This window comes from Parasteatoda tepidariorum, chromosome 2 (genome assembly GCF_043381705.1).
Source record: "Parasteatoda tepidariorum isolate YZ-2023 chromosome 2, CAS_Ptep_4.0, whole genome shotgun sequence".
NCBI classification, from domain to species: domain Eukaryota; kingdom Metazoa; phylum Arthropoda; class Arachnida; order Araneae; family Theridiidae; genus Parasteatoda; species Parasteatoda tepidariorum.
In genome coordinates, this window is record NC_092205.1 from 97463052 (window position 1) to 97475846 (window position 12795).

Sequence of the window (12795 nt, forward strand, 5' to 3'; positions counted from 1 at the left end):
TAAAATGAGTTATTTAAATTTTAGGAATTAAAATATTAGTATAAAAGTAGCATAGACTCTCTCTTTATAAGTGATGCATCTTCTTAAAACATGGTAGTTTCTGGTGCAACTAGCTTATGTTTCATCAAATGCGATAATTGCTGTAACAGCTTACAGTACACCTCTTTGTGTAAGTGAGAAAAAAAGACAAAGACGCTATAAAAAAATTTTAAGAGTCCTAATTGAGGATAATTAGATTTAAAAAATGAAAACCATTTTGATTGGAAACGGAGAATGTGTAGGGTGAGAATTAGAAACACTAGTTTCTTTTAGCAAGCAAGATGATTTTAATCCTACCTTCCTCAATAATGATTCATTTGATTTCGATCATTTCTTTATTCCATCCTCCCTTAAAATTCAATTCTTCTCTTTTAAATTTAAAATGTATACTAACTTTTTTTAAGAAATTTTTTTTCTTGTTTTCTAGATTCTTAACATAAAGGCATACAACTCTATGTAAATGACTGGGATAATATCCTAGGTCAAAAGGGAATACTCACTCTAGGGGACATGAAAATCTAGTTAAATAACAAACAAAAAAAGATATTTATGAATCATTTGTAAAACTAAATCTAAATTTTAAATTCATTTTGACTGTAAATTTAAATGAAAGTTGTATTTTCGTAAAAAATCATTTCAGTCATGTTCTTTTAGCATTCATTCATTATAACTAAATTTGTTTGAAAATCATATTGTCACTATATAATAATTTGCTTGAGCCTAATATTTCTGTTCTGTTTGCCACTGTTTTGGATGTTCAACTCAATGTTACATTTTGTTTTCTTGTGCAAAAACTATTAGATACTTGAAAATATTAATAATAATTAATTTATTTAAAAGAAATTTTTAAATTTTTACCCATTAGCAAAATGGGTCTTGGTTTGAATTTGATGGCGTCAACAGTGTTCAAAAGTAGCAGTAAACAGTGTGCATGCATGCATTGCTATCGCGACTGCTGCTGTTTTTCTTTTCATTTTCACTAGCAGTCATTCTTAATGTATTTACATAATAATAATTTAAAGTNAAAAAAATCTGATTTAAATCAAAAAAATCCGATTTAAATCAAAATAATCCGATTTTTTTTAAGAAAATCAAAAAAATCACGAACCCTGCAATCCAGAAAGAAAAAGCATTTGACCAATGGATAACCAGTGATCGTAATAAGGCGATCACAACTTTGTTTTTTAAATCTTAATGTGTAGTTATCACTATATTTATAACTTGATTTTGTGCTTTTAACTAATCTTGCATTTGAAATTTTGATGACTTGCAAGATATTCTTACAGCATAATCATTGTGGGATTTGTTTAATTCATCGCTTATTATTTCTAAATTGAAAACACTTTTTCTGAAGATGCAAATGAAGAGCTTGTTTATGAAAACAATGTGGCCAAAAATAATCAAACTTTATTTTCATTTATAACAAATTCACTAACAAAATAGATTTATGCAAATCTAATAGAAGAGACAACAATGTCATTCTCGATGTAGAGAGTATCAAAGCGTGAGAGAGGGAACAATCGATGCCTGAACTCTATGAAGTGTTGACCATTGAGTGCAACCATAAACCTGTCCTGCTCCACACGTATCATCATGTCAAAGTTAACAGCTTGCTGGAAGGGGAAGTGAGAGGCAAGGCACTCTTCTCTTTCCCAGACATTGTTGGTACGTGAATTTCTTACAACTGACCGAGTGAAGAAGCGAGCATCCAAATGGAAAGCAATATCAGGGGGAGGGTAAGGAGATGTGCCAGACTGGAAGTTTATTGTGAACCTGAAAAGAAATTCTTATCATTAGCCCAAAGAAATATTTAAAAGTTTTCTTTCCATACATAGATGAATGATAAACTATTGGTTTTGGTTGTTAACGTATGAAGCTACATTTATGAACTATTTGCAACAGTCTGAGATGCATGATCTAAAGGATCATGTGTGTATTCTACACAACTACAATTTGTAGGGATGCTAGCTATCGACAATGTCAACCGTCATCTATGAAAAGGTACCCCATCCATCGAATCGAGTTAACGTGTGTTATATACTAGTGAATTGGAATTATAATTTTGTAGTGGTAGATACACTACAGTACTCCCTCACCAGAATTATATCTGTGATAGAATTCGATGAACGGATACCACTAGTTGATTCATTGCTGTTTTATGAGAAGCAGGGAGAGCTGTATTAAGTTCACGGTCATGGTCACCCTTAGCAGTCGAGTGCATGATCGAGACTGGAAAGCAACAGCTTGTGAGGCGGTGGATAATGTCGCAGACACATGTAGCAAGTCAACTGTTCAATGTAGACCATCCATCGAAGTGGGCGTTACTGCCAAGATAGGCATGTTAACATTACATCCAAAGGTCACCTATGAGGGGATGCTGGCTATCGACACTATCAACCTTCATCTATGAAAATGTGTACCCTATCATAGAATCTAGTTAACATCTGTTATATACTAATGAATTGGAATTATATTTTTGTAGTAGTAGATTCACTACAAATTTATATAAAAAAGCAATTGGGGAAGCAGTCACACGAATTTTGAACAACACTCCCTAACCGCCTAACGGAGCAGTAAAAAAATTTTCCAACAAATGCACATTAGAGGTCTTAATTTTTTCTCTCATTTTAAATGTAATCTAACAGCTTATCTATACTTTGGTCAATCGATATCAGGGGGTAAAATAGGATGAAATAAGATCTAGTTAGGAACCCTTCACAAAAACACAAGTTAAAAATTCAAATACATAAATTTCTAACTATGAATATAAAAAAGCAGACAATTTTTTAAATTGTAAAATAAATAACATATTTTGTGATTATTCTTACAACTCAAAAGGTAATTTTTATAAGCATAGAAATGTGCATTTTTGTATGAAGTACAAACTTTGTTATCATGTAATAAAAAAACTGCTCTATTATCAAGTTTTCCATTTTAAAAGTGCTTGATGATAGATTTTTTTTTATATATTTAAAAGACTATAGCTTATTATATGAGTATAAAAATTATGCTCGTACATATTTTATAGAAATGAGAACCCAGTTTTTAACAAAAATATTTTTCACAAAATTTTAAAATTCAAGATCCTAACAAGAATTCCTAGATAGACTTTTGATAATTAAGGGCAAGGGGGAGAAAAATTGTCCAAAATATAATTTTCAAAACTATTTTTGCATGCACAGTTTTCCTACTTCATTTTTGCTAGGATTTTAAAAGTATATATATGTATTAGTATAAAGAGTGGTTATTACGGAACACCATGTATATTATACTTATACATATTCAGGATAACATTTAAAGTTCTGCATGAAAAGAGGATGCAAGTTTAAGCCCTGTGGAAAAAAAAAGGCTGGGTTTTTGTCATTACTTATAGCACATTAATTAGTCAATTTACCAGGTATCCTAAAAATAACCAACATGTTTAACCTGTTAGCTAGGAATGTCATCAACTGCTACGGGCATGAGGACATTTTTCATCATGGAAATTACTGAAGTTTTATGATATTACTTAACTTAAACTATGAAGAGAAACTTACCCATGAGTTGAACAAAAGTTTATGTTTTGGTTAACAGGTGAAATATCAATTAAATTAAATTTACAATTTGCTGCATTCTGTTTAGGAAACCAGATTTTATTCTCTACAAATTTTCGAAATCAGTTAAAAAGTTTATCTAAAGGTGGCACTGCAAAATAAGAAAAAACTATAAAGTGTTTCCAAACAAAATAATTATTATTTACCGCAACAACCTGGTGTTGTTTGAAATTAAAAGGCATCAGTGCAAAATAATGAAGTCATTATTTTCTCAGTCAGCGACAAAATCTGTTAGCAAATTTTGTAATATATTTTATAACTTGGGGAGAATTAATTCTTAGGTCTCTAATTAAAACAAAGCAAACTAAACATTTCAATCTCCTTCCATTTTTCTTTAATCAATTTTCAAATTGTCGGTCATTTTTTGAACACCATGAATTATTTTAATTAAAAATCATTAAAGCATACCTATTAGAACTTGCAGAAGGTCGACCACTGATGTAAATCATCATACCAGGCTTAAGGCCACCATAAATTGGATAAGCATAAGGAATACTCTAAAAAAGAATATTAAAGGAGTTCATATTATTTTGCTCATACAAGACATACTAAGTTTCTATTTTGCCGGTAAGATATTTAAAAAAAAAACACTATGCAGACATAGCAATTATTTTTTCATAGGTAGTAACAAATTACTAGTGAAATATATGTCTATACAAACAATTATTTTGTTTCAAAACAAATTGTTTAAAGATCATCACAACCACACTTTGCTAACACAAATATTTCTCCGAAAACTCTTATTTCAGGTATAATTCAATTCATTAATAGAGTAGCAAACTGGCCATATTATTAAACGGCCATATTATTTAATGGCCATATTATTAAAGATTCTATGTAAAATCTTAATTATCAGGTGATATTACAGCTCTATTGTTTTTATGTGGCTGAAACCGGTTTGCATTTGTTTACCTTCGTGTAGCAATCAGTTAACATTGCAATGCAATACATCAACAAAAAAAAATATATTAATGCAAATAGGAAGTATATAAAAAATCTCTTGAATAAAAACCCATTACATGTGTGTTTAACTATGAAAATATTGCCTATAAACTCGTGCAAAACATGTCATTATTAAACACTACAGTATGTCGAATAATTTGGTTTAATTATTATGATATACTACTATAATACCTGATATAATAAATATTCAATATTTATATAATATATCGTCTAATTTAACAAATGGATACACTAACGTAAACAAGTGCAAACAGGTTTCAGTCGCATAAAAACAATAAAGTTGTATAGTATTACTTGATAATTAAGATTTCACATAGAATCTTATAGTGTGTCTAATAATATGGCCAGGTGACTGTATAAAAACAAACTCTTCTATACAATTTACAAAAACATTCTAACTAGGTTCACCTTTTTGGAGAAAAAAATTGGTCATTGTAAAACACTGTTGATGTGAAACAGATGTGCCCACTAACCAATATTTTATTTCTTTAAACATTAAAGTAAAAAATAAATAAAGTGTATATATTTTAGAATAGCTGGGGTGAGAAATTTTCAACTTGTTCTCACATTTGAAGTAGTAATCAAACTTGGTTGATAATTTATTTATACCTTCATCACAATGTTAAAAAAAAATCTAGATAAAAATATGTAATTGTGCATTAAAGTTAATTTATTAAAATTTATTCTTAATAGTTTCTGAAATTTTTAACTCAACAGGAGGATTATGATGTTCATATCCATTTCTTATAGCACTAAACATGATTCAATTTCAATGATCAAAATTTAAATTCAGAATGAAACTCAACCCCAAAGGTTTGATAAACAAATTGTTTAGAAACTCTTTACAAAAACTTGAAATATTATATAAGGAAAAGTAATTAGAACACTCGTTTTTGATAATAAAATCTAAATTAATTTGCTTGATTGAAGTAACAACAGGAAATCAGTTTTGACATTGAAATTATAACTGTACAAATAATGAATGGCCACAACTATAGATTTTTTTATAAGAAAAAAAAATTATAAACTTTTAGTAAGATACTGTTTTTGTTGTGGCTATGTTTTTCAAGATAACTTAATTCATAATTTTTGGCATCAAATAACATTTTCAACTCCCTCTCAAAAGTATGAAAAATTAGATTAAAAATAAATGTTAATCTATAAAATGATTGCTGAATAGGGTCAGTTTAAAATTAGATAGGCTATAAAAATTATAACAGTACAGTTTCTACCTTTATATCCTTTAGATTGAAAAATGGTACCATACATCATTTTCAACAGTCACGTTTTTTAGTTTTAATTATTAATGAAAAAAATCAAATAAATACCTTTTTATACATATGTTACCAGCAAAGTATGAAACGCCGGCATTCTATAGAAAGCCTACGCATTAAATATAATGCTGGATGTTTTTAGGCAAGGTATGAAATATGAGAAGTATTACATACTTTCCGTAAGCATCGTATATAATACCTAGGCATTCTATAGAATGACAAATGCTATTTAGGCAAAGTATGATGAGGTTATTATGTAAATGATGGGCATTTCTCAAAAATAAAAATATTTTGAAAAAATAATGAGAGTGCCATTAAAAAAAATTTATTCAAAATGCGTCAAAGTTATACAAAACGTAATTAATGCCTTTTTTATTAAGGGAAATTCATAAACATAATTTACATTAAGAAAGGCAAAACATAATTCATGCCTTTCTTATTAATTGTGATATTCTAAACGAATCTGAGATGTATTTTATACTTTGCCGGTTTCTCATTTGGCATTCTATAGAATGCGTAGGAAATGTGTGAAATATAAATCGTGTCATACATTGCCAGCTAGTTTTAGGCATTATATACAATGCCTAGGAATTCTATAGAATGCCGAATTTCAAACTTTGCCGGTAACATATATACTAGAAAGATATATACTAAAAGAAATAAGTATACTCTTACAGGGTTATAAACAGGAGCTAAGTTAGATGTCTCGTTTGCAGGAGGTGGAATGTAAGCAGGTTGTGGACATACTGAAGGCTGTGGTGGTATGTAACCAGGCTGTGGGCATACTGCAGGTGGTATGTAGCCGGGCTGTGGGCATACTGCAGGCTGTGGTGGTATGAAGCTACCCCCAGGATATGGGGGAATGCAGGTTGTAGACGGAAAACCCTAAAGGAGAGATAAAAAGTTCAAAATAAACAATTAACAGCATAAAATAAGAACTGGTTGTCAAATTGAAAGAAAAAAAATTACCACAACCTTTTAGAAATTAAAAATTTTTAAAATAATTAAAACCTAATAGAAATTAACTTAAGTAGAAAGCATGTTTGAATTGGTGCAAATAATAATGCTTAGAAACAAAATAAATCGAAAATATTTTCTACTGTAGGAATTCATATAATTATGATGATACCTGTGGCAGTAATATATTTCTGCAAGATACTTTTATTAATAACAAACTTATATGTTACTAATTTAAAATAACAAAAGCGCTGTGTTTACAACAAAAAAAAACTGCATATAATTTTTTTTAATTAAACATGTAATAATTTTTTATTCTAGTATTATGGTTGATATTCTCGCATTTTGTTGGGAAATGCATTAATTATTTTCTTCTTCGCGTTTTGTAAATAATTCTCACAATAAAAAAAAATAATTATAAATCATGAACTCCGTTGTAGTAATCGCCAGGGGGGGAAAATCGACAACGAAATCGAGCGAATCGAACTCCTCAAAAAGGGATTACTTAATTGCGTATTTCGTTTCGAGATTGAGTTGTTGTAATAAATAATACTGTACAAAAAATATCAGATTTAAAATCTATGGAGAAATCAATAGCGATAACAGCTAAACAATAGATAGAAGCAAAAAAAGTAAATACACAAATGGCCTTAAAAAGTAAATGCACAATTCATATTTCCCATACTGTTTGAAATATATCCAGATATTTAAAAATCATGTGACAATCAATATCAATAATTGGCAAAAATAGAATAAAAACATATCGATGTACAATACTATAAGCGTAAATTGAGAGCGCCAAAAAGTGAATTATTATCTAAATGTATGAATCAAATTTTACATGTAAATTTCTGTAGAAAAGAAAACTTACTGCAAGAAATCTGTAACATTCTGCGACAATGTAGTCGCGTGGCTGCGATTCTGCCAGGGGGATGATGATGACTTGATGAAAGAACTTTTAAAGTCAAACTTAAGAAATGTTATTTACTAAATTGTCATCCTTCTCTAAAAACAATTTTTTTTTGTTTCCTTGCACAAAGTTATAGTTGTATTTAATACAGTTCATATTGTATTAAAATTGAGATAGGTTTTAGCTACAAATATATGCCAATGATTATAATAGTATCTAATTGATAAATTAAGCCATAAATATATGTGAAAGATTTAATACTATAACTTCGTATAATAATAATTGGATGCAAAAAAAATGTGAGCTAGCATTTCATTTTTATAATATATTAGAAATATTTTTTTAAAAGCAATATTAGGTAACCAACTTTATATTAGAATGGCATTATAATTTGAAAACTTCATAGATTTAAAATCTACAAGAAACTATTTTTAAGTCTTAAGGTTAAAAAAGTTTTGCAGATAAATGCCAACAACTTTTCCGAAGCAAAGAAATTTTAAGAATATTTTATTTATAATCGAACATGTGTTAGATGAAAGCAATTTTTTGTTTTCAAGTTAAAATATGGCTGTACTTCTCGATAAGAGTCAGAACCACCTTTAGTCCAATATATAACCTTTAACAAAATATTGAGTATCGTTTATCTTATATTAAACAACAAATCTAAGCTAATAAGTATTTATTATACGGCATAATACTAATTACTAAATAAACAAAAAAAGGAATGAGTAATAAGTTAATTTTTACAACACATTAGAAATCAATACTTAAAAATACTTGGACAGCCAACTTTTATAGAATTTCATTACAATTTGTAGTATCGTAAAAGTTGCCAGCATCATTGGTAAAGTTTTTTTTTTAATCAATAAAATGAATCAAAAAATAATAATTTTAAACTGTAACTGCATTTAAATGAAGCATAAACAAAATAGCAAAAATTATTGAATTAAAATGCAATTTCATTTTCTGCTATTTTAGATACAATAAGTTTTAATATATAAGAAAACATTTTTGGTTAATGTTAGTTGGTGGGGTAGTTTGAAAATACAAAAATAACATGCTAAATATTGCTAGCATATAATCTAGCTTTTATCAAATGGAATTGACTCATCACATTTTTAAAGCTATAGAATCAACAGATCCCGTTTTTACGAAACATGTACACACTTGATACAAAGAGCCTAATTTCTAACTGTAAAATGAGAATAAAGATACTGCATAATCTTATAATAAAAACAATAAATGTTTTACCGGAAGTTGCTTATCAATAAATTCTATTCTTTCAATTGCCACAGAGCCATCAATATGAAGGGTAGTAACTCTAGAAATCGGGATTCTGTGGTTAAATTCAAAACAGTGTTGGTTGTTCACAGCAATCTGTTAAAAATAAGAGCACATTAATGATAATAAACACATTTTAAATATGTGCATATATCTACAGGGTTGAAAGTTTAAGAAAAGTTTTTAAAAAAATATTTTTTCGATTGTACATGAAATTGATAAAAAATTTGATTTAAAAAAAAACTTTTTTTTTAAACTTGATTTTCCATTATTATAACACGTATCCAAGACAATCGCAATGCAAGGAAATCATGCTTAACGTTACAGTTTTATTACTCATCAGTTAACTTAAATTTTTTATTTGGATGTGTTTCTTAAAAAACGGAAATTTGATATCAGCATGAGCTTAATCACGATCAATCAAGCCAATTTTCTAACCATACAAAATCATACAGTGATAACAAGATTAGAACCCTGATCATAGGTCATGGTTTTCTGAAATAAATGCAATATTAAAAATAAAGTTGAAATTTTTTTATTATAAAAAACTTATCAAAATTTTTTTTATGATAATGAAAAAAAAAGAAAAACTAAATAACTAGCATAAAAAAAATACTAGTGTTTATTTTAATTAGGCTGCTTTCGTGATCAACAACAGACCATCAGAGGAGATTAATTTTGGCATGCTTTTAATATCATTTTAATTATTGCTTCCTGTTTTAAATAATTTTAAACAAACATTTGTAATAAGTAAAGGACATCACAAAAATTATTTTTTTTACATGCCTCCTCAAATTCAGACTTCTATTTTAATTTTTTTAACATTTTTACCAATAATTTTAACTGTTAGCAATAGAAACCAACGCTTTATTTACAAACCCTAAAATCATTTTCAACAAAATTTTTAAATTATGGGAGCATAATTTTCGTGAAACACATGGACATTTATTAGTCAAACTTTTAAATGTCTGTCCCTTTTCTATGAAAATACAAATTGTTATATTTTGTACACTGATTTTTAAAAATGTATTTATTCTAAAAAAATTAAGAAAAGCTTTTTAAAAAAAAAACATCGCAAGACACAGAATAAAACAAATACTAGCAATGAAAAATGCTGGAAAATAAATTGTCGATGTTGTACTTTCACGTCATGCGGATGTAACTGCATACGCCTAGGTTAATGCCAGACTTAAGATTTTAAAACAATCTTGTTTCCTAATATATATTATTTATATTCATTTCGTTTTTGTTTGCTTTTGTATAACTTGCGCTATTGCGAAGAAATAATCTGTAATACAATATTACATTATAATGTAATAAGAAAAACTTTTTAAACAGTTAAAAAAAAAAAATTTACTCTCTAAAAACTTATTTCATAATAATTTGAAAAATAATTTAATTTAAAATAGATTAAATTTCTTATTATTAAACTAAAACTAAACTCAGTGGCGCGATAGCCCCATAGAGGGTAGCCCATAGAGGGACAAGTCCTACTGTGCCCATCTTAGTTTTCTGGGGTGCAGGGACAGATGTTCCGGTCATGTGGTCAGCCGAAAGCGGAACCCCCAGTGTTTAGTTCCCAAGCGTGCTTGGTACTCATTCACCAACCCACTGAAGGGAAGAAAGGCTGAATTTCTTATTATTGTTGTTGTTGTTTTTAATATCACTTGCCACACGGGCAAGCCTGCTTGGTGAAACAGAGCAAATTTAAGGCAGAGTGTGCATTTCTCGTTTTTCAGTGACGCCATCTATGGCCAAGAATTCGACTTCTGCCACACCATACGTCACACCCGTTTATAGGGGCAGAACAATTCATACATCCATTCATTCATCCACAGATCGTAATTTTGACCTAAATCAAAGAACGATCGATTTCCAATCCAGTGCCCCCAGAGGTATTGATTTGTTATGGGAACATGGAGGACTTTTGCGACTCGACGTATTTAACGTGCATCAGTCACTTTACTACACGGGGATGTCTTCGGCCGGCGGGGTTCGAACCCACAAACTCTCGGACATGGGCCCAGCACCCTGCACCAGGCTATCACGGCCTGTTCAATTATTTATATCAATTTTTTCTGACAAATAGAACCTAAATGGCGGTTTTAGGTAACTCCAAAATAAAGCTCTTCCAGTGTTAAAAAATAAATGGAAGAATATAAAAAAATACTATATTTCAAAATAAACAAATGAATTACCCTATAGCAGTTAGATTCAACTAAAATCATGATTTGGAATTCCTGACCAGAATTGAAGGGAAATATACCACCTCTCTCCTCACTGCCCCACACGCCCTGCATAAGCGTGTTGCGTGCCACAAATCGGCCATTAAATCTGACGCTCACATGTAGCGGTCTATCAGAATAGGCATCCAGCCCCGTCAGAAGATTTATTTCAAACCTGGAAAAAATGTAAAACTGTCAAAAAGAGTTTAGATATGAAACTAATAATGTGTTAACATGTATATCTGCACAACTTAAATTTTAGGGACTAAACTAGTTGAACTTCACAACATGGAGCAATACTTATGAGCATAGTACCAGGGTTTCTACTTGCCACTCAAATTTGGAAGAAAAAAATTCCCCGCTATTCCCCTGTATGCATTATACACAATATATTAAAAGGAACGAATTACCGTGCTCTTTTATGAGCTATATTAGGCTAACTATACTATTTTTATAAGTTGAAAAAACTTAAGAGTAAAAAAAAATAACTGAACATACTTAATAGTATAGTAAAACAGAAAATGAAATTTATAAATTGCTTGAACTTGAGAACACTATAACTAAATTATTGTGACCATATTGCAGATTACAGCTACACCTATATTTAAGGGACAAAAATCCAAATCCGTTGAAAAAATGTATGTTGTCTGATTTTATAAATTAAAGTATCCTCTGCACAAATGTATTAGAATACTTAAGGTTAACGGCCGCTCGGGCTAAACGGTGAGTAGGAGCTGGCCTCTTGTGAGAAAGGTCCTGACTTTGTGTCCCAGTCTGAGGCATGGATGTTTTTTCCTTCTTCTCTGTACTATCGTCCTTCTTACTGGGGGGGGGGTGAGAGTGCTATGTTGGCACTTTTAACACATTCGCTGCCACTATAAATGATATTTCCATCCTCAGAAGCCGGATTACAAAACAGGGTTTTAATGGTTTAATTGTTCCTTATATTTTACCAGGGAAACCAGAAAAACAAAAAAACATTATTTTCCTGTTTAGAGAGCGTTTTCCCCCCCCCACGCTCTGGAGCGTCAGTGGCACACAGACTCAACCTGTCTTCGTGAGGGCCACTGACGCTCCAGCACGTCTGATCAATATTCTCAGAAATTACTGGCATATTGCATAAAATAGCAGCTTGAAAGGAATAAAACGGAATACCATTCAAGTACATGTAGTACCATTTATGAAACAATACTGAAAATATTTACAAATAATAAGCACAATATACAGATATTGGCAGTCACGCACATAAAAAAAATTCAAACAAAAGTTTTGAAAACCAACCACAAAAATTAAAAAAATAATGCTTCACTAACGTGCCAAAACAACCTCTCCGTTCAATTTCCAAAGCCACACTAAACACAGAGCATGTAACTTATCATAGTCGATCGCCGCGCTAGTGCATTGCCGGCATACCAGTAGGTGCCGCTCTGATGCGCTAGTGCATTGCCGGCATACCAGTAGGTGCCGCTCTGACGCGCTAGTGTGTCGGTGGCAGCAAACGTGTTAATATAGAACTCCCAAAAAAGTGGTCAAAAAATTTTTACCATTAATAC

At 30.2% G+C, this 12795-nt stretch overlaps 1 protein-coding gene across 3 annotated transcripts in view; it reads right to left on the reverse strand.

Moving 5' to 3' along the window:
- Positions 1–1426: 1426 nt before the first annotated feature.
- Positions 1427–12795, reverse strand: part of LOC107438163 (galectin-4) — a 104308-nt gene continuing 92939 nt past the window's right edge. For all 3 annotated transcript variants that reach the window (XM_071178068.1, XM_043052690.2, XM_016050374.3), the window contains 5 exons: positions 11216–11417; positions 8988–9113; positions 6545–6754; positions 4041–4129; positions 1427–1812 (listed from right to left, as the gene is read on the reverse strand). In XM_071178068.1, coding sequence (XP_071034169.1) covers positions 1485–1812; positions 4041–4129; positions 6545–6754; positions 8988–9113; positions 11216–11417 — 955 coding nt within the window. In that variant the 3' untranslated portion in view covers positions 1427–1484. The remainder of the gene's footprint in view (positions 1813–4040; positions 4130–6544; positions 6755–8987; positions 9114–11215; positions 11418–12795) is intronic.